General features: G+C 57.1%; 10 protein-coding genes across 10 annotated transcripts; 4 read left to right on the top strand and 6 right to left on the bottom strand.

The window, feature by feature from the left end:
* Positions 1-386: 386 nt before the first annotated feature.
* On the bottom strand, positions 387-1,368 carry UV8b_06976 (uncharacterized protein; the record flags this gene model as incomplete). Its single annotated transcript, XM_043144473.1, has 2 exons — positions 387-1,108; positions 1,194-1,368. The coding sequence occupies 2 exons, from the start codon at positions 1,366-1,368 to the stop codon at positions 387-389; spliced, it is 897 nt and encodes a 298-aa protein (XP_043000408.1).
* Positions 1,369-2,180: 812 nt separating this feature from the next.
* On the top strand, positions 2,181-3,440 carry UV8b_06975 (uncharacterized protein; the record flags this gene model as incomplete). Its single annotated transcript, XM_043144472.1, has 3 exons — positions 2,181-2,352; positions 2,469-2,611; positions 2,688-3,440. The coding sequence occupies 3 exons, from the start codon at positions 2,181-2,183 to the stop codon at positions 3,438-3,440; spliced, it is 1,068 nt and encodes a 355-aa protein (XP_043000407.1).
* Positions 3,441-3,697: 257 nt separating this feature from the next.
* Positions 3,698-5,253, bottom strand: UV8b_06974 (uncharacterized protein; the record flags this gene model as incomplete). The annotated part of the gene is made up of 2 exons (XM_043144471.1): positions 3,698-5,056; positions 5,239-5,253. The coding sequence occupies 2 exons, from the start codon at positions 5,251-5,253 to the stop codon at positions 3,698-3,700; spliced, it is 1,374 nt and encodes a 457-aa protein (XP_043000406.1).
* An 837-nt stretch (positions 5,254-6,090) lies between these two features.
* Positions 6,091-7,211, bottom strand: UV8b_06973 (uncharacterized protein; the record flags this gene model as incomplete). The annotated part of the gene is made up of 2 exons (XM_043144470.1): positions 6,091-6,504; positions 6,582-7,211. 2 exons carry the CDS (start codon positions 7,209-7,211, stop codon positions 6,091-6,093), a joined length of 1,044 nt encoding a protein of 347 aa, XP_043000405.1.
* Positions 7,212-8,307: 1,096 nt separating this feature from the next.
* UV8b_06972 (uncharacterized protein) lies at positions 8,308-9,379 on the top strand (the record flags this gene model as incomplete). Its single annotated transcript, XM_043144469.1, has 3 exons — positions 8,308-8,596; positions 8,666-8,970; positions 9,071-9,379. The coding sequence occupies 3 exons, from the start codon at positions 8,308-8,310 to the stop codon at positions 9,377-9,379; spliced, it is 903 nt and encodes a 300-aa protein (XP_043000404.1).
* A 1,163-nt stretch (positions 9,380-10,542) lies between these two features.
* Positions 10,543-16,133, bottom strand: UV8b_06971 (uncharacterized protein; the record flags this gene model as incomplete). Its single annotated transcript, XM_043144468.1, has 4 exons — positions 10,543-11,752; positions 11,901-15,468; positions 15,584-15,632; positions 15,711-16,133. 4 exons carry the CDS (start codon positions 16,131-16,133, stop codon positions 10,543-10,545), a joined length of 5,250 nt encoding a protein of 1,749 aa, XP_043000403.1.
* A 1,529-nt stretch (positions 16,134-17,662) lies between these two features.
* On the bottom strand, positions 17,663-18,674 carry UV8b_06970 (uncharacterized protein; the record flags this gene model as incomplete). Its single annotated transcript, XM_043144467.1, has 2 exons — positions 17,663-18,353; positions 18,439-18,674. 2 exons carry the CDS (start codon positions 18,672-18,674, stop codon positions 17,663-17,665), a joined length of 927 nt encoding a protein of 308 aa, XP_043000402.1.
* Positions 18,675-19,090: 416 nt separating this feature from the next.
* On the bottom strand, positions 19,091-20,669 carry UV8b_06969 (uncharacterized protein; the record flags this gene model as incomplete). The annotated part of the gene is made up of 2 exons (XM_043144466.1): positions 19,091-20,512; positions 20,577-20,669. 2 exons carry the CDS (start codon positions 20,667-20,669, stop codon positions 19,091-19,093), a joined length of 1,515 nt encoding a protein of 504 aa, XP_043000401.1.
* Positions 20,670-21,022: 353 nt separating this feature from the next.
* Positions 21,023-22,357, top strand: UV8b_06968 (uncharacterized protein; the record flags this gene model as incomplete). Its single annotated transcript, XM_043144465.1, has 3 exons — positions 21,023-21,131; positions 21,196-22,236; positions 22,299-22,357. The coding sequence occupies 3 exons, from the start codon at positions 21,023-21,025 to the stop codon at positions 22,355-22,357; spliced, it is 1,209 nt and encodes a 402-aa protein (XP_043000400.1).
* Positions 22,358-24,688: 2,331 nt separating this feature from the next.
* On the top strand, positions 24,689-26,711 carry UV8b_06967 (uncharacterized protein; the record flags this gene model as incomplete). Its single annotated transcript, XM_043144464.1, has 5 exons — positions 24,689-25,054; positions 25,292-25,567; positions 25,639-25,855; positions 25,970-26,562; positions 26,628-26,711. The coding sequence occupies 5 exons, from the start codon at positions 24,689-24,691 to the stop codon at positions 26,709-26,711; spliced, it is 1,536 nt and encodes a 511-aa protein (XP_043000399.1).
* Between the last annotated feature and the right edge of the window lie 239 nt (positions 26,712-26,950).

Genomic DNA, 26,950 nt, shown 5'->3' with positions numbered 1-26,950 from the left:
CGAAACCGCGGGGTGCGTCTGCTATTACTCTGCGGAGCAACCAAATGTTCCCCTTTCCAACCACGCGTCGCTCACCAACTACGTGAGGGATGTAAGTAATACTGAGGCAAACCCGCGAGACAGCCCCGGCTGCATGGAGCAGAGCCAACCAACCTTGTCAGCCAGCGTCTCTTACAGTCCAACCCGAAGCAACTCTGAACCAATCTTGCTAGAAACAGAACCCAGGAGCAAACCTGCCGCACAATCAAAGCCCATGACCCCTTCCGCCCCCCGCCCCCATCTGCCAAGATGCTCTCGCCCGTCCCCCCTCGCGGAGCAGCATCATCACGCATCATCCTCTCCCCGTGCCCGCTTTTCCCCAGATATTCGACGCTGCGGAATTTCCCTCAAGGCAAGCAGCTCAGCAGCGGCCTCAGCCTGTCCAGCACCAGCTTCTGCTTCTTCGCCGGCGCGGTCGACAGGTCCAGCGCGTCCACGACGGTCAGCGACACGGCGCACGGGATCTGGTTCTGGATCCAGATCTCCGTGGGCAGCCGGGTGCCGCGGCACCACGCGACGTCGCGGGCCGAGGCGAAGCCGGACCCCGTGCGGGTCAGGTAGAAGCGCACGTCGTCGGCGCGGGCGCAGCCGCCGGCCGCGACGCGCGGCATGTTGACGTTGAGGTAGACGCCGCGCGGGAGCAGGGGCGGCGGGCCGGCGTCCACCAGCGCCTGGGTGACGTTGGCGGCGACGCGGGCGAAGACGGCGCTGTCCAGGGCGGGCGGCTCGTTCCACGGGTGGCCGCGGCGGTTGGCGCCGGCGAAGAGCACGGCGGGGACCTTGGCCCGGCGCGCGGCGTAGCAGGCCGCGCCGACGGCCGACGAGCGGCGGTTGCCGAGGGCCGTGCTGGGGCCGACGCCGGGGCCCACGACGACCAGGTCCGGCGGGGCGCCGCCCCACAGCCGGGGGCCGGTGCGCTCGATGCCGTGCCGCGCCGCCGTCACCGCGTACGAGCTGACCCAGTTGAGGTCCGGGCGCGAGGCGTTGGCCCCCGTGCCGGCGAAGCTCTCCGGGCAGCTGTTGTAGTGGCACGGCGCCTGGCTGGGCCGCGGCTCCTTGTCGGACATGCCTGCCAGGGTTTAGCCAGGGGTGGCAGGGGGGCAAGGGGGCAAGGGGGGCAAGGGGGCAAGGGGGGCAAGGGGGGGCTCGCTCACCATGGTTGGACGAGTTGTACGCCGGGCAGGACAGCACGACGTCGTGCCCGGCCGCGCGGAGGGCGTCGTTGAACAGGCGCACGTTCTGCTCGGCCCAGCCCTCCTCGTTGGTCTGCAGGATGCGCGCGCCGGCGACGAGCCCCGCGGCGACGACAGCCCGGACAAGCAACCTCATGGTGGTGGCAGCGGCGAACTCGGGGGATCGATGGTTTTGCCCCCCTCCTTCCGGCACCGGGAGCCCTTGGGGGCGGGCACCACTGTTATATAAGTCGCGTCGCCGGTGGGGAGGGAGGCGTGTCTACGGGCCCGGGGCTGTGATTTTTAAGCTTTTTTTTTTTGCCGCCCTGGATCAAAGGTCAGGCGACGAAGAGGGGAGTGGGAAATCCACCGTGCATCGTGGTGATGGGAGAAGACTCTGGCGTCGTCGCCGGGCCCTCTGTGCCTGGACCGGCACGAGTTGTGTGCGGCTGGTGCAAGTTTTTCAAAGCGCGGCAGAAAGAGCTGGTTCAAGCAGTCTTGGAAAGAGCCTCGTACGCCGGCTTTCTGCGAGCGCGGATTGCCAAAGCCAAGGCTGAGCTGAATCAAAGGCAGGCTTCTTGCCGTTGCCTTCCCCGGCTGCAGCTCCCAAGCCAATGGCATGATACGCTTTCGCCGTGCATCGCGGCCGCCCCCATCGCCAAGCCACCCCAGCCGAGACCGCCCCTTGAAACCCGCCGGAAAGGACATGAAAAGCGGAGAATCAGAATTCTGTAGGTGGGAAAAAATCCAACCCTCCTACAAAGTACAAAGCACAAGCCACTATTTTTGGCCCCATGCCAGTGAAAAAAAATGAAACATGCCAGCCCCCCCGCCCGCTGTCACTGCTCGACGCTCATTGGCCAGCGGCCGGCAGCCACCCAAGACAAGGTCGGGTTATTTGAATGCAGCCTCCAGCCTTCAGGGCCACGGAATGCGCAGAATGCATGTGCTCCATTGCATGTGCTCAGAATGCAGACGACAAACGACATGCCCGTGTTCCGGTCCCTCGGCTGGCTGGACAGGTACCTCGCCGCGTGGGTTCTGCTCGCCATGGCCGCGGGCCTGCTGCTGGGCAACTTTGTCCCCGGTGCCCAGGACGCCCTCAACCAGGGGCGTTTCGCGGGCGTGTCGGTGCCGATAGGTGAGTTTGCTCGCTGGTCTGCAGAGGAAAAAGGCAAAAAGGCGGTTGGAAGGCATCGCCGGGAGGCACATCAACCCCCCCTCTTCAGCCTGGCTGATTCGTCGCCTTTCTTGCAGCCGTGGGCCTCCTCGTCATGATGTACCCTCTTCTGTGCAACGTGCGCTACGAAGCGCTGCCCGACATGTTTCGACACGGCGCGCTCTGGAAGCAGCTCGCCTTTAGCGTCCTGCTCAACTGGATCGTCGCGCCTTTTGTCATGGTACAGTCGAGACGACCCCCTCCTACCTGCACCCGCCCAGACGGTGGTCTCGAGCTTACCCGTCGTCGCCGCGCAGCTCGGCCTCGCTTGGGCCTTTCTCCCCGACGAGCCCCGTCTCCGCTCCGGGCTTGTCCTCGTCGGCCTCGGCCGCTGCATCGCCATGGTGCTCGTGTGGAACGACGTGGCGGGCGGGGACCCCGAGTACTGCGCGATCCTGGTCGCCGTCAACTCCCTGCTGCAGATGGTGCTGTTTGCGCCGCTGGCCGTGCTCTTCATCAGCGTCATCGGCCGCCAGCCCGGCCAGGACGGCATCCGAGACCTGTCGTACTCGCTCGTGGCGGCCAGCGTGGGCATATTCCTCGGCGTGCCTCTCGGCGCGGCCATCCTGACCAGGCTGCTTGCTCGAGCCGTCGCGGGCCCCGAGCGGTGCCAGGGCGTCCTGGCGAGATTCGCGTCGCCCCTGTCGCTTGCTGGCCTCTTGTACACCATCGCCGTGCTGTTCGCCGCGCAGGGGAAGCACGTCACCCGGCAGGTCGTCTCCGTCCTGCGTGTCGCCGCCCCGCTGGTGGTGTACTTTGTCGTCGTCTTCTCCGCCACCCTCTGGGTCGCCAGGCGAGCCGGCTGCGGCTACCGGCTGGCCTGCACGCAGAGCTTCACGGCGGCCAGCAACAACTTTGAGCTGGCCATAGCGGTGGCTGTCGCCACCTTTGGCGCGGACAGTCAGCAGGCCCTGGCGGCCACCGTCGGCCCCTTGATCGAGGTTCCTGTTCTGGTGGGCTTGGTGTACCTGGTGAGATGGATCGGGCGGCGATGGAACTGGAGGGACTAGGCAGGACGCAGGACGGAATGATGGCAGCCCCTCCCTTCTTCTCTTTCTCCCACCTCCCCCCCCTCGACGTAGCAAGAACGGTTCGCTCTCGGCCTTCCGTTCGGCGCCATAGCCCACTCTGATGAACCACCACATTAAAAAAAAAAAAAAAAAGAAGAAAAAAAAAAAGAAGCTTCCTGGTGCTCGGCGCGCTGGTGTCAAGAAGCGCAAGGCAGATAGATAGATTGAGCTTGGAGCAGCAACCCCCCTGCCGCCGTTCAGGAATACAATCCATTCCCAGTCGCGCTGTCCAAGACTTCAAACAGGACAGCGTTTCTGACCAGGCATTCGTCTCGAGCCTGGCAGCCAAGCCTGGCCTTTGCGGCTTCGCGGTCATCGTGTCCTTGCATTTCGGTAATGATGGCGGCGGCAGCATCGCAGGACATCTCCATCGGAGAGGAGAATTCCTGCACCACGGTGCTGGCGCCAGGCGACAGCTCAGGCGCGTACGGCGAGGACGGCGTGACGGCTCCGGTGCTGGGCTCGAGAGTAGAGGGGCTCGGCGCCTCGAGCGCAGGGGTGGGAATGGCCGCGGGGCATGGTGTCTTGCCGTCGCAATAATCACGCTGCTGGAGGGTAGCAGATGCCAGGACATCCAGCTTGTCAAAGAGGCTCTGCTGGGAAGGAGCGGGTGCCGAGGGATGGACAGCACCCGCCGCGTAGCCGCCGTACTTGAGCACGCCAGCCATGCCTTGCTGCTGGTGATGGTGGTGATGGTGGTGAGGGTGGTGATGGTGGTGATGGTGAGTAAAGGTGCCGAGACGAGGCTGACACCCCGTCTTGGACGGACGGCCGGCCGGACCCGTGGGCTCTCCCCCGAAAGCCATTCCCGGGTCGGGCGGCGGCGGCGGCGACAACGACGACGACGACGACGACGATGACAATGACGACAGTGACGACAGTGACGACAGTGACGGCAGTGACGGCAGTGACGACAACGATGACAATGACGACAACGGCATACCCTTTCCAACGGCACCGGGGTTGCCGCCGCCGCCCAGTATCCTGACCGCGTCAACCACCATCTGCGTCTCGCCGTGCTGCTGAGCTCGCCGCGACGCCGCCGGGTCCGCGTCACGCTTCCCGGCCGACGGCGTCTCGTGGTCCGGCCCGTCGTGGTGCAAGGGCCGCAAGCTCACGCTCGACAGGGCCTCGGCAGCCTCCCTGTCCTGGCAGGCCTGCAGGAAGGCGTCGACGTCGGCGTCGGCGGCCCCCATGCGCGCCAGCATCATGCGCAGCCTCGAGTTCTCCAGCGCCACCGTCCGGGCGGCGTGCTGCATCTGCATGGTGGCGTCGACCCCTCTCTTCTCGTACTCCTGGACCTTGCGCTCGAGGCCCTCGACGTATTCTTTCCGCCTGGCTCGCGAGCGTCGCTGGTTGTCGCGGATCCGGATGGCTGCCGCGCTTTGCGAGGGCGGCTCCGTCGTGGTCTGGCGGGCAGCGGGAGGCAGCATTGCCATTGCGTTAGCCAACAAGGTCAGGGCGAAGAGGCGGGCAAAGGAGACGGGCAACGAGACGGGCAGCGAGACGGGCAACGAGACGGGCAACAAGACGGGCAGAGGTCCAGTCTTTGAAACCTGCCTCGCCGGGCCACAGTTCAATTCAACAAAACAACAAGCCCAAAGTCCAACGTTGCCCAACGCAGGTGGACGCAAACAGCAAACGAGATCTCCTCCCCTGCCAAAACAAAAAAAAAACAAAAAAAAAACAAAAAAAAACAAAAGCAAACGAGGGCAAGGAAATCGTCAGTCAGTCTCACCTTGACTCCGGCCATGGTGTGCAGACGCAGATGCAGATGTACGAGGGACAATTCGCAATAAGCCTCAGCTTCCAGCAAGCCGCGTATCCGATTGTCGAGCGGGTGGTTGTCTTTCTCCTCGATTCTTATTTTTTTTTTCCCTCTCTCTTCCCTGTCGAGGCTCGAGAACGCGAGAGTTAAAGGGAAAAAAAAAAAAATTAAAAAAAGAAACAAAAAGGGAAAAAAAAAATTAAAAAAAAATTGAACGGTCATGCAGAGTGGGGTTCAGGGCCCCCACAAGTGAAAAAGCGCTGCGCAGACTCGTTTGTGGTTCTTGCAGGTGGGGGAGGGATTGACACCACTGACTCTCTCTCATCGTACGGACTAGACAGTTGAACGAGTGACATGCAGCCCAGCCAGTGAGAGGCGGGGTGGGGCTGCTCTCCACTCCACCGCCCACGCCGTGGCCCAGCCACAACCCAGCGTGCTGCGTGCTGCGTGCTGCGTGCTGCGTGCTGCGTGCTGCGTACTGCCCCAGCAGCGGTCCAGTCCCCCCAACTCCAGCAGCGTCAGCCCTTGGCCCCCAGCGAGACGGGTGCCTGCCCCCCCCTCCAGCCTCGAGAGCATTGACTTGACTGCACTGCACTGCACTGCACGTGCATGTACATACATAGGTACGTAATTCTAACAATCACCAGGTCTGGGTCTGGGTCTGGTCCTAGCCCGTCTCTCTAATTGAGTTGACCATCAGTTGAGTTGACCATCACCTTCACGTCGCCTCGTTTATTCCACAGTAGATATGTACGGACGGGCCCGGGCCCGCTCGAGCGTTTATGCACCATCCCTGGCGTGCGACACGCACACGGCCCCCCCTCACTTGAATAGCCTCTTCCTGGTTTTGGTGCTGAACCTCTCCACGCCGCTGCCCTGCTGCGCTTGCCAGAGCTGCTGCACCCCAACCCCTCTGCTCTCGCCCGACATCTTGTATCGCCGCCACGCCTCTCGGAGGTGATCTGGTCGCAGCGGCCCCCGCTTCAGCTCCGGCCGCTGCTGCTGCTGCTGCTGCTGCTGCTGCTGCTGGGATTCGTCACCGTCACCGTCGCCGACGGCGTCGTCTGTTGACGGCGGCGGGGTCGGCAGGTCGGCCTGCTTCTCGCCAGCCAGGATCCATTCGCCTTGCACGTTTCGAGCCGCCTCAATCATCTCGCCGGCAAACAACTTGGCCACGGCCTTGACCGCCGTGCTCACCATCTGCGGCACAGACTGCGAAACCGTCGCGTTGACCACCTGGATTTCGCTCACGCTCAGAAATGCAAAACGGCGGGGAGGGGGGGGATGCATGCATGCATGCGAGGAAGCCTCACCCTCTTCACCACGGCGTCGGACAGCTTGGCCGCCCGCCACAGCTCGTAGCGATTGTACTGTTCGCTGTCAAAGGCCTCGACCAGCATGGCCCGCAGCCTGACCTCTTCCTGCTTCTGCTCCTGGGTGCGCGCGCCGGCATCCTCCAGCGCCATTTCCCCGTTCTCGTAGTCGTCGTCGTCGTCGTCGCCCTCGCCCTCGCCCTCGCCGTCCTTGTCGCCGCCCTGGCCGCTGGCGGTGGTGGGCGCCTTGCCGCCCGCCAGGCTGGGCGTTTGCTCCGCCGAGTCGTCGCCGCCGCCTTCGCCTTTGCCGCCCTTCAGCTTCCGCCCCCTCTTCTTCTTTGACCTCCCGCCGGCGGTGGCACTGACGGCGCTGCCGCTCACGATGGACGCCGCGTCCACGGACGGAGAGCGGGCATAAGGCGACCGGCCGCCTTCGGGGGGGAAGGACGTTTGGCGCAGGGGGTGGGTGGGCGCCGATGCCGCCGACAGGGCGGACGCTTTGCGCCGCTTGACGGGGGGGAGGTTGACATCGAGCGTCGAGGACCTCCTCTTGCTGGGGAGCTGCGCGGGAGACGGGTGAGGCGGCGACATGGCCAGGGGAGAGCTGGCGTAGGGAGGAGAGGCCATCATGCCGGGCGGACGGGGGCGATTGCGAAGGAAGCGGCGATGGTGTTGAAAATCCAGGCGCGCCGATGCTGAAGCTCCAGGTTTGCGTGGCGGCAACAAGCGTCGTCAGCGTCGTCAGTCGTCAGCGTCGTCAGTCATCAGAGTCGTCACCTCAGCGTTCAGCTCGGCTGATTCCTGGACCAACTGCCACTTGGGCTGCACCGGTCACATGATCGGCACAGTGCGCGACGTGGCACCGCACCCCGCAGTTGCTGACTCCATCCGCACGGAACACGTACCTGCCCGGGGTTCTACGTCTACGCACGACAACGTCGGAGACTCGGAGTATCTGGATTATCGTGTTTTCTCCTCGTCAAAGAAGTCGGTCGGTCAGAAACTCCGGGACGCCGAATGAGCCAAGCCAGCATCCACCGCCGGATTGGCGCTCCGACGGCACCCTCCCATCAGCACGGAGTACGGAGCACGGAGCACGGAGCACGCCGCAGCATGCGTCAAGAAGCAGGGCGGTCTGCAAAACACCCCAGCTTGACGGACCGCGGACCAACCAGTAGGACGTGACAGCTGAACCTTCCCGGAGGTCTCTGCCCCGCCCCGCCGCCCCGCTTGCCCCGCTTGCCCCGCTTGCCCACCCTGCCACGCCAGCGCATTCAAGCCAAGCCTGCCCATTGGCTGCATGATGCGCTGCAGCCAAAAACCCTGCAGCCCCGGATAAAAAAAAAAAAAAAGAGAATTGCTGGCCCATCCACAACGCCTCATGCCATGGACCACTCCCTTGCATAAGACTACACATCCTCCTCTCACCATGTGAAGAGACATCGTCCACTCAGCTCCCGGCCCCGCAAGCTCCTCGTCGTACTCGGCAGGCCGAAAAGAAGGGACAAGAAGCAAAAACAAAGAAAAAAAAAAGGGCCCCGTCTCCTCCTCCCTACGCAGGCATCTCGGCCAGCACGGAGCCCATTCTTCCCCGTTTGCCTGCGCGCAACCGCACCGCACCGCATTCCACACCCTCCGACCGACCCGCCTCGCCGTCCCGCACGCCTGCCCGCCGCCGCCCTTGATGCCCGCCGCCCACGAGCCCGCCGCCGCCGCCCGCTCCGCCATGGCGCTGCCCGACGACTCCGACGCCGCCTCGTCCAAGAAGCGCCCCCACGACGCTCCCACCCCGTCCGGCGCGTCGTCCCCCAACGGCGACGCCGGCCCTCCCCGCAAGCGCAAGAGCAAGCGGTCCAGGCCCGACCCCGTCAACGGCCAGCCCGGCAAGCGCCGCAGCAGCATCGGCAAGGCGGCCCGCGACCCCAGGGACGAGCCCCCCCCGCGGAAGAAGGTCCCCGACGCCGAGGAGCCGTCGCCCAGCCCCATCATCGAGCTTGACGGCCTCAGCCGGCCTGGTGCGTCTTGCCGCTTCCCCTGACCCTGACCCTGACCCCCTGCGAATTGACCCGGCGCGCACGCTCTAGGCCGAGGCACGAGACGCCGGCGCGACGAGGGCGCGGACGAAGCGGCCGCCCGGCTGGACAAGATGCGCGGCGCTGTGCGCACCCTCCTCGAGTGCGTGGGCGAGGACCCCGACCGGGAAGGCCTGCTCGACACGCCGTCGCGGTACGCCAAGGCCCTCTTGTTCCTCACCAGCGGCTACCAGGTCGACGTCGAAGAGCTCGTCAACAACGCCGTCTTCCACGAAGGCCACAACGAGATGATTGTCGTCAAGAACATTGAGATCAACTCCCTCTGCGAGCACCATCTCGTCCCGTTTATTGGAAAGGTAGGCCACCCGGCAAAAAAACACACAAAAAAAAGAAAACCCCCCCCCCCCCCCCCCCGACTCCCCCATTTTCAAAATGTTGAATCATCTCCCCCACCAGATGCACATTGGCTATATCCCGTCCAACTCGGTCATCGGGCTGTCTAAGCTGCCGCGCATCGCGCAAATGTACGCTCGCCGCCTGCAGATCCAGGAACGATTGACCAAAGAGGTCGCCAATGCGGTCATGGACATTCTCAAACCGCAGGGCGTGGCCGTCGTCATGGAGTCCAGCCATCTCTGCATGGTGATGCGAGGAGTCGAGCAGACGGCCACCTCGACAATCACGTCGGCCGTTCTGGGCTGTTTTGAGACAAAGTCCAAAACGAGGTCCGAGTTTTTTTCTCTCGTTGGGCTTAACAAGGCCTAACCCTCGCTCTCACTCACACACACTCTCTCTGTCTCTCTCTTTATTTTTATTTCTCTCTCTCTCTCTCTCTCTCTCTCTCTCTCTCTCTCTCTCTCTCTCTCTTATTTTTTTTATTCTTATATTTATTGCCATGTCCCCCTTTCTTTCTGCTGCTTCCGTGGTGCTTTCCCCCCGCGGCATTGATTTACACGGCGTTTGGTCAAGGTGTCTTGTTCTCTTCACGCTCTGCTACGAATCGCGCCACGCATCAGACCGGGAGTTCAACCGTCACCGGGTCGCATCGCATCACAAGTTCGGGTTGGTTTTCTGATTACTGTCCGTTGTCCGTGTCGTCTTGTCGGCAGGCTCGCCACGTGCGTTTCATTTCCTCGCGAGGCATAGATTTTCCGGGCTCAACGCCCTAGAGCAAAGGGGGGAAGGTCGGGCCATTTTGCATCACAAGCCCAAGTCTTCATGAAACGGCTGGAAAATAAAAGCATCTTTTTGGCTGTCTTGGCTGTCTTTCTATATAAACAGTCGCGTCGATAGAAATCTTGAAACAACATCAAAAACCCGACTTCCCAAATCCTCAGTCAACGGCGCATTAGCAGGCAGGTTCTGAGTTGCAACGGCACCCGATATGCCATCGTTCAACCATAGGAATCATGTGAAGCGAAAAAGACCAACCCGACTAGACCCGTAGACAAATCACTCACGTAGTTGAGGAAAAAGAAGGAAGGAAAAAAAAGAAAAGAACAGCAAAAAACAGCAAAAGAAAAAGATGAACCCCCCCTATTCGCCGGCTGCCATTTCCCATGCCATGCAACAAGTACCTCCCGGAATCTTTAGACTCGCCCACTGTAACTTTTCATCCTCTGCCTTTGCCGCACTTCATCCCAATTAGCTTGACCTATGGTACATGGCGGTACGCAGAACGTATTTATACACACAGATTTGTACACGTGTAATGAATCCAAGTGAAAAGTAAAAGGAAGAAAAAAAAGAAAAAAAAAAAGACAAGAAAGCGAAAGTGCCCCGTCGGAACCCGCAGGACTAGCCGCCAGCCGGGACAAGAAAGAAGAGAAGAGAAGAAAACGCCCAATCAAGAAACAACCAATGTTTTAGTGCTCCGATACTTCCGGTCCCTACGGTTCGCGCTTCAAGAGCGGCACTGCCGCCGCGCCTTATTCGCCATCAATCATCGCGTCGAGCCCGTTTCTCTCGCTCTCGAGAGACTCTGCTGTTATTGCTTCCGCGGCAGTGTCTGCCTTCTTCTTTTCTTCTTCCTCGTCGTCCTGGTTCGTCATTTCTTCAAACATCTGCTCGACGCTGCCTTCGTGCCGCTTCAGCGAGTCATCGACAGCTTCGACCGCTGCAGCGGGACCGTGTGCTTCACTCATGGATGCTTTCTTGGCGCCCCAGACGTCCGTCCCCCACATGGACTCTGCTTGTCTACGTCCAATCTCTGCACGGCCGAGGATTTCGAGAGCCTTACTCTTTCCGGCTTCGCCGTGCAGATCGACACCGTCGTCCACATCTTGGAGCAATCTGTCTTCCAGAGCCATTGCCGATCCGTTGACGAAAACGGGACCGCTAGCGCTGAAAAACGCAGGATGGATGTTGCTGTTGTCGGCTCCTGAAGCGTTCGGCTTGGCGCGCTCGCCATCCAGCGAACTGCCAGGCCGGTCTCCGTGTCCGCGTGGGGAAGACGCTGAGTCCGTGTTGCTGTCAGGTCCTTGGCCGTACAGCGACGGTCCCCCGTAAGACATGCTGCCGCCAGACGGTGGCACCATCGACCTCATAGGGGCTTGCGCAACCGCAGCCGCCGCCGCAGCCGCAGCCGCAGCCGCAGCTTCCGCATTGGCAGCTTTTCGTCGCAAGCTGTTTGCTTTGCTTTTGGCATGCTCCGGCAAGTCGTCCGGATTGTCCACGCCGTACTCGGCCAACATCTTCTGAAGCTTCGTCGGCCGTGGCTTGCGCGTGCTGAGCGAGACCTCGAGAATGGGCGGCGGTACGGGGGCAACGGGACACCACTTGTGCAACTCTTGCCGGAAAAAATTGGTCTCGTACGCAAGAAGCACCTCGGCACCTTCGAGCTTTCGGAGATAGAACCGCTGCGTTTCTATTTCAGCCTCCGTCGAAACGAGTGGGTTGCAGTACCGAGCAATGCGATCTCGAAACGTTTGCGCATTGTCAATGATGTTATTCAGCACCTCCTCCTCTTCTGGCTGGAAAGGCAATTGAGAAATCTCATCCGCAAGAGCTGTCAAGTCCTCAAGTTTTGGCCGAGCGGCATCGCGAGGAATCCTCTCCCGATAGTCGCAAATCGGACATGTGTACTTGTCGTCTTCTTTGACCTTGCCTCTAGCAATCTTCAAGCACTTGTAATGGTACCTGCCGGATCATTCTGTTAGCCTCGAGAGGAAACAAGCCCAAGAAAACAAAATGAGTATATATATATGAGTTTTTTTTTTAAAAAAAAAAATGGGGAAATCATACGTATGGCAACAGTTGGCCTGCCGGAACCGGATTTTTTACTCACCATTCGTGACACAATTCGCACTCAATCATCATGCCAGCTTCAACCTTTCTGCAGATGCAAAAGACCTGCCGGGAGCGATCTCCAAACCGACTAGCACCTTGTTCAGGCGTGACTTCGCGTGAAACCGGTTCTGCGGGTAAGCGTGGTGTATCGTTCTCCACGTCAAAGCAGTCCGTGTTCCGTTCCAAGACATATTCCAAGTGGCTCTTGAGAATGTGGAGCGGCGCGTTTGATTTCCCAAAAAGCTTCTTGCCTTTTCGCATCCAATCCTCGTGGCGCTTGCGCTCGTTTTCCAGATCGAGGGTGCCGTTTGGCTTCGAATTGAGTTCCTCCAGATTCCTTGTGACATCAACCACTTCCGAGTACTTTGGTCGACTCCGAAAGTCGGAAACCCGGCATCGCTGGGTAATGTCCATGATCTGACGATGAGCCTCCCGCTGCTTATGTAGGATCCTGTCGATATGAGCGAGGGTCTCCCGCGACACAGGTAGAGCATTTGCTTGGACTTGACTGGACAATGCCTCGAGCTGCGGATAATGCACAATCTCGGCCTTGATCAGCTGCTGTGCTTTGTGCTCCCAGCTTTCCCCGGCCTGCAGTTGGTCGCGATAGAACTTCAAGTGGTCATTGTACGATGGAATCTCTAGTCGAAGACCCTCTTCGATGAGATCTCTGACCTCTTGCAGGGAAAGAAAAAGCCCGCGACTGGACCTGGCTTTCTGGTTCCAGCGCATTTGCTCCAAGACTCTGGCGAGGCGATCAATTTCGGGTGTGTCAATGTTGAAACTTCGACCTTCTTCGAGCAATTCCTCAATCGTCTCCATCGGGGCCGCGTTTGGGTTTTCGAGCGTGCGGGACGCGTTGAGCTGAAATTCCTTGACGGCTGCAGCACGCTCCTGGAGTTGAGCGATTTCGGGGCAGTCGAATCCAATGTGGTCGGCATCCCTGAGCAAGCGGTAAATGTTGCTGACATGGCGCGGTTCACGTTCCTTTTGGTCCTGGCATGCACTGCCGACGGATCTTCGCAATCCACTTTGCCATGCCTTTTCGTTCTTGCGCCGATTCTGCTGCTTGCGGACAATGTAGTTTGTTGCTTCTTCAACCCAGTCGTTGCACCGGTCAACAAACTCTTTTAGGATAGGAAGCGACGGAAGCTCGAATGGGATACGTTCGCCTTCGTGAAGCAGAGCTCGCAGAGATTTCAGCGACGGTGTCGTTTCTTCATCAAGCAGCTTGGTGTACTTTTCTTCCCATGATTCCGGCATCCGCGCCTTCTCCAGCACCTTCTCGTACGTTTCCGTCATTGCTTCGTCCGTTACTCGGAAAATCAGAGTGTGTCCCTCGCCAATGAACCGCTGATGTTCTGTTTGATCGCAGCACGGTTGCTGCCCTGCGTGTAGAATGCAAACCGTCTTGCCGGAACGCTCACACTTCAACCTGGACAAGAATGCGAATGCCTTGCAGTAAGCACAGCATTGCTCTTCCTCTTCGAGAATCTGCGCCGCCTCCACTTTGAACGCGAGGGGGCAGGGCTCTTTCCCGGAACCGTCAATGGGGCAGTCATGGGGGGAGGCTTTCTTGTGTCTGGTTATAAACTCGGCTCGTCGTGCCAGCTCCCGCCTTTTAATACGCTCCAATGCCGGGCCTAGCCACCTGGCCGTCTGTATGGTCACGCCGGTGGAAGAGCTACCCTCGGCAGCGGTCCAAAGCAGCTCATCATGAGAGAAGCATGGCTGTCGTCGGAAGATTTGCAGTCTCTCCACCCCTGCTAGCCCGTACGGCTCCCAATCGTACGGAGCAAAGTTGACAGCTTCGTTGAAATTGAAGCCGTGGTTGAAGCCTGCGTGATAGGCTTGAGGGAAGGTGATTACAAACTGGCCAGCTCGTTGATCTACAGCGTAGACTCTGACTCCAGCTTTTCTCAGCTGCTCAGGGGTGAGCAGGGTTACGAGCTGGAATAGCAAATCCGGCTGCGTCTCAAACAGTTCTGGGACGGCGTCGCGCATGGCCGCCTCGAACTTTTCGGCATCCTCGCCCGGTATGCCGTACCAAGTTTTTGTCGCCCCGAAATGCTGGTAGTTGGCGGAGTAGGCGTAATGATCCTCGTTGTGCCAGCAGAAAGTTGAGAATATCATGCCGACGTAAACCCAGGGGACAGTCATGCCAGAGATATCAGACTTGATGTGTCGAAAGAGGCTTTCCGGGTGCAATGGCAGCACATTCAGATTCCAAGGATCGGAGGCGTATGGGTTATTTGGATGTTTTTCGAGCGTCGGGAACCCCGAGCCATGCGTGGTACAGTGAATGTCTGCCCCGTATTCAACCTCGACAGTCTCCTCTAGATCAGCAACCAGTCTCCAGAACTCGTTTTCGACGTCTTCCTCGGTGACGGGTCGATGGCAGTTCAAGGTGTGATCAAAGGGCATCTTCTTTTCAAAGTACCCCTGTTTGAAGTCGTTTGCTTTTTGCTGGAACTGCTTGAGCGAATACAAGCCGCCTTCTTCGAATCCAAACTGTCCATCACCCACCAAACAGCGTGGACAATTCCACTCGGCATCAGGTCTACGCTTCAATGGCGGGTCCAAACATGGTCCATGGTAGGCGTTGTCGCAGGATTCACAAACGAGCAGGATGCCGGTATCCTCACCATGACCGCAGTTTTCACATTTCTCTCCAGGGGCGAGCGTTTCATCCTTTGGTATGCGGGGAACAGTTGGCCGAAACGGGGTCATGTGCGAACCCGCTACTGTAGGTACGGCATCTTTCTTGAGCCGTTTGCTCCGCCTGCTGCTATTCTCACCATCGTCCAAATCAGTCTCCACGTCTCTTCTGGTCGGCTCGGTCGCATCACCGCACAGCTGCCGTTTCACCCCCGCAGGTGGGTTGGGCCCGGTCCCACGTGCCTCTGGAGTATTGCTGGCAGACGCGGCCGGGCTGGTCATCCTTTTCGTGTCTGGAGTAGAACTTTCCTTTTCACCTGGACCTGATTTCAATGCCGAGCTAGCTGCGGTGAAGCCGCCAGAATTGATTGCTTTGAATCCTGCAGAGGATCCAGAAGTGGGAGCTGGGGGGGCGTCTGCCATGGCGGTGTCTCTCTCAGTCTCCCGTTTCAGCCCATTGATATTTTTTTGCAGAGAATCAGATGCTCGTCTAGCAGGAGATTCTCGCTTTGCGCTGGACGGAGTGTTGACGTGTGATTTTCTGGCCGGCGTCTGTGCCGGACTGGGGGTCAACGGTCCACCGTATTCTTGCTCCAGTTGTTGATGGACCCCGGGTTTGGCGAGGCGCAGATATTCTTCATATGGACATAGCCAACGCTGGTACGAATTCTTCAGAGACGTGGAAAGGGACGACATGATCTTGCCACTGTACCCAAGATCGCGCCCAATCTCGGCCCATTTCTTTAATTTGCAGACCTTGTCGAAACCACCACGAGATTCCACAGCCTTCTTCAAGCGGTACAGATCCAGGGGTTTCTTGTCCACATACGGTAAACGATGCAAATTACTGCCCTGTTGCTTGTGAAATTTAGATAGGCCGTCTAGATAGGTAAGATTGGCCCTTGTACCTGTAATCGGTCAGCCACAAATAACATCTTTGAAGAAAGGCAAAGGAGGGCAGGAAACGAATAAAAAGATTGGGGGGGGAAAAAAGGAAGAAAAAAAAAAGAAAAAAAAACCTACTTCCTTCTACAGAGTTCAGTTCCTGCTTTCGAGTACGAAAATGAAATTTCTGCGCGAAATGTCAGTAACCGTGTGAAAATAAAATATCGGAACCGCAAAGCATGCAACATAGCGCTTCAGCCCTTACCTCGGTATCTATCGCAAAGTCGGGGTTCCAGGAATCAGGGGGGATTATCTTGCATATGCCATACTGCAAAGCTTCTGGGGTAATCTTTTTCATGTATTCCAATGGATCGCGCCATTCCTCTTCGGTGGGACAGTAAGTGGGCGCCTCGGAGATTCCATGCGGACGCAACTTCTTTTTGAGAGGTTCACGAATGGCCGTGGGCTGTCCTCGGCGCTCAACAGATGCGAGATCTAACCCCATACTGGCCATGGCGCTTAACGGAACGTGCGTGTTGACGGGATGGTAGCCGTTTGTGTTCACTTTGCGCTTCGGTCTCGAGGATGCTTGCGCTGCGGAAACCCCAAGGGTGGGTGAATTGCGCGAGCTCTCATTTGTGCTGTTACCTCCCGTGGTTGTCATTGTGGTCGAGGACATTGGTGCCATGGCTGATCGGGGGATCGCTGGGCACAAACCTGTCGCTGCCGTTGACGGGCTGGGGGGAAGCGAGGGAGGCGGATTCGGCGACGAGTGATGAGAGCCCTTGTCGTGTTCTGTATCTCGCTCGTAGGTCGTTGGGCATGTCTGTCAATGACGAGCTGGTTGCATCGTAGCGATGTTGATACTGTCGCAACAACGTATCCAAACGAAAGGGCGAAACAACGGAATGCGATCGAGGCACCTCGGGGATGACCTTGGGCGACAAGAATGGAAGCTCTGTGCGGGCTAGGCAGTGAAAAACCTTGTTCGGAGGGTGCGCAAACTGTGAGAATGGTTATGCTTTTTTGAGACTGGCGGCGCAAAGCAAAGAAAAAGGCTGAAAGGCTGTCGGTTGACATGAGTCGCCTGCGGCCCCAGCACTAATACGCACAAGAACGACTGACAAATCTCACCAATGTATGAAAAGGTCTCGCGAGAAGAAGGCTGGCAAAGCGATGAAAAGCAATTCAAACAACACCTTGATCACGGGGAGAGACCGACAGGGGTTGAGAAATCATTCGGTCTCAGGGCGGGTGCTGATCGAGTGTAGATGTTTGATGTGGAAAAGAGAAATGGCAGACAAGGAATGGATGGGGTCACAGTTTGACGGCTGTGAGGTGAGAGCACGGCAGGCAGCATCAGTTATCCCTCCTACTACTACACCTTTGGTCGGACTGCCGCAGTAGCACTTTCCCCCCCCAGGATGCAGGCTCGGGTTTACTTGGTACTACTCCGTACATGGGACCAGATGTACGTTGGTGCCAAGTAAGGTAGGTACCTAAGGTATGTAGGTATCTAGGTACCCAAGGTAGCTTCTCAGGCGGGCTAGGCCACGGCAGGGGGGGGATGGGGGGAGGGGAGTTGTACACGGACCGGCAAGCAATTTGCCAGCCGAACCACGTATCGCTCGCTCCTCCCGTACGGAATAGAGGTACCTACACTAGCATCCGTCCGCATGTACTCCGTACACTGGGATTGCTGGAAACAAAGTCTGGTGTGAAAGTGGGCCGCCCGGAGCATTCGATGGCCCGCTTTCAGGACCGACGAGAGCGGCGACTTGCTGCAGCTTCACCCGGCGCCTTGTGTGGCGTGTACGTACAGCTTGACGCATCATTTCCAACCCGACTTCCTTTCCTACGAGTTCACCCCCCTCCAGGTAGGAGGAGTTTACCAAGAGTCAATAGGTGCTCCATCACCACCAGGCATGGTGAGCATCATGGAGAGAGAATCTGCAGGCAGGATAAAAGTCCAGCTTGGTCCTAGAGAGCCAAGACGCGGATCTGCTTCGCCAAGTCCACGACGGAGGCCCTTGCTCTCGTCAACTATCTTCCAGTACATCTCGCTCTCCTCTAGTCCGTACGCCGGCCCTGAAACGTCTGTCGTACCCAGAGAGCATCGAGGGCACGAGACTGCGCTTCAATTGAGACGCTCGGTTCCATAACTCTCGGCATTCAGAACAATGGCTGGCCCCAGCTAACGAGGGCCGTCGATATCTCTCAGGACACGGGCACTTTGTTCGCCTTTGCCACAGCCTTGAGTATCTTTTCGACATCAGCTTCCCCCCGCACGCGTACACTCAGCTCCTTGACCATATCTACCCATCTGATTTCTCCCCCACACGATGGGCACCGGCATCGGTTGGGTATGACGTGTCCGCCGTCCTCCCCCGACAAGGCATGCTTGCTCCAGCAAACCAGATGTCCCATAGACTTGCAGCTGCCGTTCGGACACATTGCGTAGAGCCCTTTGCCGGCTTCGAGCTCGTGCGCACAATGCACGCAGTTTCCTTGTTGCTCGAATCTCACCACATCATTTGCTTTGATAACATACTCGGCCATTGGGGCGTAGTCCAAGGGCAGAGCATGGATGCCACCGAGACCGCCTCGAGCCCCAGCCTCCGGTGTCTCACCAAAGTCTGTCAAGACACGCAGACCTTGTCCGCTGGGCTGCTGCGTTGATTTGATCCTCGTTCCCCATGCCGTATATGCTTCCCTGGCCAGGAAATGCACATTGAGTGGCCATCGCGCAAAGCTTGGCACGCCCGTCAGCAGGTGGATATTCGACATGATTGACTTGAGACTGTGAAGAGGTCTTCTCGGCATGCCATTCTTCTTCCTCTGCGTTGAAACAGACACGCGATCCTTATCCGGAATGTGCAGAGAAAGATGCGGGTTTGTCAACGCCCACCTGGCCAGAGTCTTTTGTCAATACTCGGAAAACAAGACAATCGGTTTCATTTCGTGCGCCATGGGTCGGGTGCAGGGGGTCATACTCGAACTTGAGCGCTGAAATCATGCTCGGAAAGCCAGAAATCAAAAGAATCATCTCCCAGGGCCGGAGGCTGTAGCGAGATGTGCGACTTGCTCCGCCTTTGGACTCGCCATTGTGTTGCTTGAGGCGACGGGGAGGGTTGGGGGTTGAGCCAATGTACAATGACGCGTGTCTGACGGTTGATCGAAGAACGTAGACCGTGTAAAGCGCCGGGATTGGCTTCGCAACGTGATTCATGCCTCGACAAGGGCAATCTATAAAACCATGGCGCTACAGGTGTCTGTCTACCTGTCAGGAAAGGGAGTCGGTCTGTTATTGTGTTGTGTGCATGACGACTGGTTAATCTGGATTGGAGCAAGGGCCAAGGCACGGTCGCTCCACAAGTGCACAGTGCACAGTGCACACAGTGCTCAACTCATCAGCCTGGTCACGGACACCTTGTGCGGGCATATGAAGTCAATGGCGATGGCCAACCAGGTGTGTTCTTGAGACATATAGAAAAGGGTGAAAGGAATAAAGAATAATCACATGCAAAACTAGTGTTTCTTTGAGCCGCCTGAATTCAGTTGTTCTCTTATTTATACTCTGCCTTGTCGAGAGGCTTGCACGCATCAGAAACAAATCTTCTACATAAACCAACATTACCGATGTTCTTACAACAAACCCTGCTTTTGCAAGTCGTAGTACACTTTTTCAGGCATGACGTTGCCCTCGCCGTCCTCCATTTGCACGACGCTACCCTCGTCCAGTTTGGACTGCTTCTTTTCTCTCTGAATCTTCTCCCACAGTTTTTGCGCCTCGTCCATCTTGGTTATGTCTCTAAACAGCGTCGGATTCGTGATGCCGAGGCACTTCAGGTTGTAGATGTGTCGAGCTTCGTTGAAGTGCTTCTCAAAGGCTCGACGACCCTTGTAAACGTAGTTGCCGCATATTTCGCAGGGAAACTCGACACCCAAACCGTGAAGCCGATACAGCCAAAAGGGTATAGGCTTGCCGTCCCAGCCAAGGGGCACTTTGAGAGGGTTGTAGATTTTATCCTCATCGTCGTCATCCTCGCCCTCGCCGTTCTCGGTCGCCTCCTGTGGAGCATCAGACATGTTGAGAAGGTTCTCAAGTTCTTGCTCTCGCTCTCGCTTTGTCATGCCTTGCTTTCGTTCGACGTTGACATGGGTGTCGCTTCTTTCCGTGCTCATGGCATTGGCCAACCGCTTTACTCTGTATTCACGCTCCGCAACAGCTCGCTCCTTTAGTCTCGTGGGCGAAACAAGGTTGGCTTTGATGCCGTCGGAATCACCTGACGCATCCTGCTGTCGCTGTTGCCAGAGCTCCTCGGCTTTTTTGTGCTTTCGCCCCGTCAAGTGGCTGTTGTACACGTTTTCGTTCTTAAACTCCTTTTCGCAGTATTTGCAGCTGACAGACTGGGCGCTGGTCATTGCAGGCTTGGTCACGCCGGTTGCTGTTTCGAGTTGCCATCCTTCCAGCTGATTCGTATCCCACAGATTGCTAAAATCCTCGTCGAATGAAGATAGAACTTTATTCGTGTTTTCTAGAGGCCTCGTCCTTCGCAAAAAATCTTCGAGATATTGCGTCAGTTCGCCCACGTAGCTGAAATACTGATCGGTGAGCTTGTCCACTAGCTTCACTCCGCAATAGGCGGGAGTAAAGTTATCAAAGTGTTCCAAGTACTGCAAGTATGTGTGGCGCTTGACGTTTGGTAGATTCAGATATGACTCGTAGCACGTGTTGAGATCGAAAAATCGGCCAAAGGCTTCTTCTCCAGAGAAAATGGTGTCGACGATGCTTGCGACGGGCCCAGTGGCGTCTGTAGCTTTCCTCGGCTTGTATCTTTGCTCCGAGTTTTCCGCTTGCTCGTTGGGGTATTTCGCATGGTGCTCGCGAATACTACCCAGCTGTTTATAGAATGCATCGAAGGGGTCGCCAGTCCCAAGCTCTTGGATTTCAGCAGCCCGCGAACCATGCTCATCCTTGTACAGCCTCAGCAACTTACTTGACTGGCTCTGGATCTGGTTAAGAAGCTGAGCGATTTCGTGATCTCGGTTAAGGCGATCGCGAATCTAGACGCAAAGTCTGTCAGTACCAGACTGCAGCAATGTTCGAACGATGAGATGCTGTGCTCACATGCTTGGGCTCCTCCCAGACGCGATCTGCAATGCCCTGCTCCAGTCGCTCTAGATCCTCGTGAATATAACGTTGCTCCTCCAGAACGTACATTGTGTATGGCAGGGAAAAGGGAGCGCGCTAGCAAATCACGGATTTGCGACAAATCGTTGAGACGAAACTTTGGCGAAATCTTTTGTCGTAGATAGTAACCTGTGGACCAACAGCAAGTAGCCGGGATACCTGTGAGAATGCTGTGGCATATTACAGAATACCACAGTAGGCACCGAGGTGCCGAAGTAAACCCGATGGTTAACAATTTGTGTGACGGGACTTTTCCCTCGTCTTCTGCGGAACGATATCTTTCAGCTAGCAACATAAAAACAAGTCTCGCTTGTATTTCCAAAGGGAAACCAAAAAAAATAAAGAAGAAAGTTAAAAAGGAAAACACCCCCAAGTTCCTCAAGATGGCGGAAGGCGCGGGAGGCATTGACCGCAAAGCGGATGAGAGGATGGAGTTTTCCACCTCAAAGGAGGTTACTGTCCATCCTACCTTTGAGTCCATGTCCTTGAAAGGTGAGTGGGAGCAGAGAGTTCAACGCGTGTTGTGAAGGATGCATCATCTAATGTTCAAACCAAGAGAATCTCCTCCGAGGTATCTACGCCTATGGCTACGAATCCCCTTCTGCAGTTCAATCCCGAGCCATCGTACAGGTCTGCAAGGGACGCGACACCATCGCCCAAGCTCAATCAGGGACTGGTAAAACCGCAACCTTCTCCATCAGTATGCTTCAGGTCATCGACACGGCTGTGCGCGAGACCCAGGCCTTGGTCCTTTCACCCACGCGTGAATTGGCTACCCAGATTCAGTCGGTCGTCATGGCCCTCGGCGATTACATGAACGTTCAGTGTCACGCCTGCATTGGCGGCACCAACGTGGGCGAAGACATTCGAAAATTGGACTATGGCCAACACATTGTGTCCGGGACTCCTGGTCGCGTCGCTGACATGATTCGAAGGCGACACCTGCGAACAAGACATATTAAAATGCTGGTGCTGGATGAGGCCGACGAGTTGCTTAACAAGGGCTTCCGGGAACAGATTTACGACGTCTACCGATACCTACCTCCCGCCACGCAGGTCGTGGTAGTCAGCGCCACGCTTCCATACGATGTGCTGGACATGACGACAAAGTTCATGACTGATCCGGTTAGGATACTCGTCAAACGTGATGAGCTTACGCTCGAAGGCTTGAAACAGTACTTTATCGCCGTGGAAAAGGAAGATTGGAAGTTCGATACCCTGTGTGACTTGTACGACACCCTGACAATCACGCAAGCCGTCATTTTCTGCAACACGCGCCGCAAGGTCGACTGGCTCACGGACAAGATGCGCGAGGCCAACTTTACCGTCAGCAGTATGCACGGCGAAATGCCTCAGAAGGAACGCGACAGCATCATGCAGGATTTCCGGCAAGGGAATAGCCGAGTCCTGATCTCGACCGACGTCTGGGCCCGTGGTATTGACGTGCAGCAAGTCAGTCTGGTCATCAATTACGACCTGCCAAGCAACCGTGAGAACTATATCCACCGCATAGGCCGAAGTGGCCGTTTCGGCCGAAAGGGTGTTGCTATCAACTTTGTCACCACTGAGGATGTGCGCATCCTGCGAGACATTGAGCGTAAGTTTGGCCCAATTTCATGTCAAAACTTTTGCATCGCCGCCCTACTAATCCTGTCCCAGTATACTATTCGACGCAGATTGACGAGATGCCAATGAATGTGGCCGACCTCATCGCATAGAGCGGCGGGCGAGAAGCAGAAACGCCTGCCACAGAATCTTCGCATCTCGACATCTCTTCAATCTTATAACAACTCGACATGTACAAGAGTAAAAATAAAAGTAATAACCTCGGCATTGCGGGTATGCCGAGTGGACTTGGTGTGGAGGAATGGGGCACTTCTGGGTACTAGGTTGGTTCTTTCCCCGGATGCTTTCTTTAAAGCCTTTTCTGGGGCGAATACTGGACTAACCACGTCGAGTCACAGTTTGTTCCTCCCCCCCCCCCCCCCCCCCCCCCGGGCATGACCGGGCCCATTGCGAGTTGAGGCGGCACAAGACGAAGTAGTGTCAGCCATGACGATGTGCGGCGACGTGGTTCTGGGAGGGAGCTTTTCAAAAGCCATCCCTTCGGACTCCTTTCGTAGTTTGGGGAATTCAGAATTCGGCACAGCCAAGAGGCATGACGAGGGGTACTCTGCGTAGAGCAGGGGAATGTTTGATACGACTTGTGCATGTTTTACCGCATCCTTTGGCCACCCAAGGATGCCGTTACGGCGCATCCCCTTCCGTTCGTTACCCTCAGCTCCGTAGCCTCCTGGACAGCACATTGAACCAGGTGTCCTTTAGATTCCCCCTTGGCCTCGGCTCTCTGCCAAATTCCTCAGTCCAAAACGGTGTAGCATGTTGCTCCGTCAAGCCTACCTGATGCTCATGCCGTTGCTGCTCTGCATCTGGCAATGTGACCCCCAGGGCCGCCTACATGACCTTATCCACGATATGGTGTTGCGCGAGGATCAGGCCGACGGCGCTCCTCTGCCGCCTGCCTGGTGCCATCTTTGTCCTTGACACTCTCAACTCTCAGCCGGGCAGGTTCACTGACAGGCAGGACCGTAAAATATGATCATGGTGATTTGCGCCCTCCCCCTTCGGCAGAGGAATGGTGCGCACGTCATCGTCTTGGTCAAGGTCCGGTGCGAGCTAGAACGTTCCACCGTCAGTCGTCCAAATGGGCCATCAGGGCCGAGGAACCGAGTCTTGACTACTATATCGAAGGGGTGTCGACACGGCAGTCAAAGCTCCCAGCCAGATGGCACTTGCTTGACTCGGGGGCTCATTTGCCAGTTGTTGAGAGGGGCTTTTTTTTTTTCAAAACCCCATGTCTCGATTTGGCTCCTGGCTCCATCGTCAGTGGCTGCACTGCGTGAACTCGAGGTTCAATTCCGATTCCAGGGTGGGCGGTTGGGGTCGATGGCATTGACTTGACTGATTCCGCCGGGTTCTCCTTCGTACCTTGGGACCAGACATAAGGTATTGGCATGCATGACCTACTCCGTAGAGGAGCTGGTACCCCGGGCGAGTTGGGCAGCCCCCTGTGGGCTGGCATCCTCGGCATCCTCAGCATTCTTCCAAGCTGCCGCTTCTGCAGCACGAAAAGGGGAATGACAGCGACGCGACGGCTCGAGAAATTAAATGCAACGCGGCGCCCAACGCTAACGCATGTCTGGGTCACAATTGATGAAATGAAAATGAGGCCAGTGGGCATTATGGATTCATACATGTGGTGTCCATTGGATCCCGCTGGCGTGGGGGGGCCACCAACCCCAGCCACGCGCGGAGCGATTGGGGCCAGACGTCTGGGGCAGCGGGCAGCGGGCAGCGGGCAGCGGGCAGCGGGCAGCGGGCAGTTGGCGCAGCTGGCATTGAACCAGACATTCATCGAGTTGACCAGCACGGGCTGAATTAGGTACGGAGTCGCTAATAAATCACTGATCACTGACTGCACTGACCATTTGTTACAGGTGGACCTGTCGGTCGGTCAGCGGTCGCCGCAGGGGGCGGCTGGTTCACTGGTGTGCACGCGCCACCTCCGCCTAGTCCATGCCCCTTCATTCATGTTCATTGCCTTGCTCCTCTCCGTCCGGCACAGACAGACCAGCAAAACAAAGCAAAAACAAAAACAACTCCCTCGTGCCTCGTCATTCATCTATCAATCCAAGCCCCGTCACTTCGCTCCAGACTGCTCCTTTCCCCTCCCTGGGAGACCTGCACGACCAAGCCAGCCGACCTGCAAAGGTAGCCCCCCCTCCCCCCTCTCCCTCCCCGAACATCATCGACTCCGCAAACCCGACTCAGTCTTCCAAGCCTCCTGCTCCAATCACCTCCAATCAATGCGCAACGAGCCGTCATCCGTCAGCTGCGGGCTTTACCCAACGAAGCAAGCCTGTCGACCAGCTCCCTCTCCCCGCACCCTGCCCCTCCTCGCCCACGGCCTGCGCGTGTGCCCGGGTTGAGACCTCTGGAGAGTCTGGACTTGTTGGCAGCACAGTTTATCAGACACGCGGCCAACCACAATGGGCCTCTTTTCGCGAGCGGACAAGACGTCGTCCAAGGCTGCCTCCTCCATCGAAGCGTCTCCCTCTCCTAGCAGCAGCACCTCGGCACACTCTCGAGCAGTCGGGAACCGTGTCTCAGCGACCAGTTTCACATCAGCTGCCAGCCCGTCATCCCCAATGCCTCCCGTCAAGCTACCCAAGATCGATCTCCCCCGACCGCCGGATCCGCAGTTGGACCCCGTCGGATATCTCCGAAGCCTCGGTGCTGTGAGAGAGAGGAGTACCATGGTGCTTGACAAGGCGAAACGCAACAAGTTGCAGCACTTTGATGTGGACCTCGACAAGCTGCCAGACGTGGTCAACTTTGTATCCGGTCTGATCAAGGTACTTGCTTTCCAAGCTCCAATCACCGACCCCCTGGTTTGACCTAGAATCTGGCCCGTCACCGTTGCCACCTCCATTTTCGTAGATGGCTGGAAAGCAGCCCCGCCCCCCTCACCCCTCACCCATGTCCCGATCAATGGGAGGAAACAGGATATATATACACCGGCTTCCCCCACGTCACAATCTTGGCAGACTACGGTTGGAACTGGCGACTGACTTTTTTTTTCTTTCCCGCAGCGCGACTATGATGCTCCTTTCACCAGTATACCTGGACATGGACGGTACCAGCATTTCGGCGTGGGCGGTCGTGACAGGATTGCAGATTTGCTCTCCTTATGGCCAGACTCGGTGGACAGCACGGAGCGCTGCCGACGATTGGTGGACTTGTTCTTGGTGAGCGTGCTTCTTGACGCTGGCGCTGGCACCCGATGGAGCTACAAGAGCTCTCAGAGCGGTAAAACATATCGAAGATCCGAAGGCCTCGCCGTGGCCAGCTTGGAAATGTTCAAAGAGGTATCCTCACCTCCCGGCTCCACCTGTTCCCAGCAAATGCTCAATCACACCTATTGACATTTTCATAATAGGGCTTCTTTTCTGGCAACCCCGATAACAAGTACCAAGTCGACAAAGATGGCCTCGAGGCATTGACTGTAGAGAAACTCCGAGACGGTCTTCAATCTCGTCCTGGTAACGAATTGGCCGGCCTGCAAGGTCGCACTGAACTCCTCGTCAGACTTGCCGGCGCACTTGCTGAAAAGACGGACTACTTTGGCCGTGATGGCAGACCAGGAAATATGATTGGTAAGAAGAACAAAAAAAAAACCAAGAAAGAAAGAAGAAGAAGAGGGAAACCACGCCCAGCCGAGACAGCTATCATGTCATGAAACAGAATTAACCAACTCGACTCTTTTTCAGATCACCTTCTATCTCACCCTTCAACGCAGGCTTCCTCGATGCTTATTGTGCCCTTGCCGGTCCTGTGGGACGTTCTCATGAACGGCTTGACTTCCATATGGCCCCCATCACGTACAGCGTTAAACGGAGTATCTCTCGGGGATGCATGGCCATGCCAAGCAATGACCCAGCCAGGAGCGGACCCGTGGGAATCCATAGTTCCATTCCACAAGCTGACCCAGTGGCTCACATACTCTGTGATGCAGCCCATGCAGTCGCTGCTCAAGATGCACTTTGCCGGCCAAGAACTGCTCACGGGTCTGCCAGAGTACCGAAATGGCGGGCTGTTCGTCGACCTCGGGGTGCTCAACCTGAAAAAAGACGACATGGAGCGGGGTCTGCAAAACTACTCCGAGTACTGCCGGCGGATGGGGACCAAGGAGGTAGAAGTCGCTCCCATGTTTGAACCTAGCGATGACGTTGTTGTAGAATGGCGCGCCGCGACAGTCGGTCTGTTGGATTTGCTCTGTGCCGAGGTCAACAAGGCCCTCAAGAAGGAGCTTGCCGGCAACGAAATGACCCTGCCCCAGCTTCTGGAAGCGGGCAGCTGGAAGGTAAATTTGCCGTCATGCGCTCCACGTCGACAAGTGCGAAAACCAACGCTGACCATTCTCGACAGGGGGGTCGTGAGATTGCCGAGATCCACCGGCCAAATACCAAGGAGCCCCCAATTTTGATTGACAGCGACGGGACCGTTTTTTAAACCAAAATGCGAGCAGCGTCTCTACATGAAACAGTTGGCAGCAGGGGCTCTCTTTTCGCGACAGCCACGTAATGAAGGTTATGACGGATGGGACGAGCTGCCGGACATGGGGTAGATGCGGCCCGTGTGCAAAGTTGTGACGCTGCACAACGATTCAATGAGTACCTAAGAAGTGATGCATTTACCTATGAGTTTGGTGACGCGAATTCCCCTGGAAAATCATGGTTCAAATCGTTGTA

This window comes from Ustilaginoidea virens, chromosome 5, assembly GCF_000687475.1.
Source record: "Ustilaginoidea virens chromosome 5, complete sequence".
NCBI lineage: Eukaryota > Fungi > Ascomycota > Sordariomycetes > Hypocreales > Clavicipitaceae > Ustilaginoidea > Ustilaginoidea virens.
This window is presented reverse-complemented; position numbering and strand designations above follow the sequence as displayed.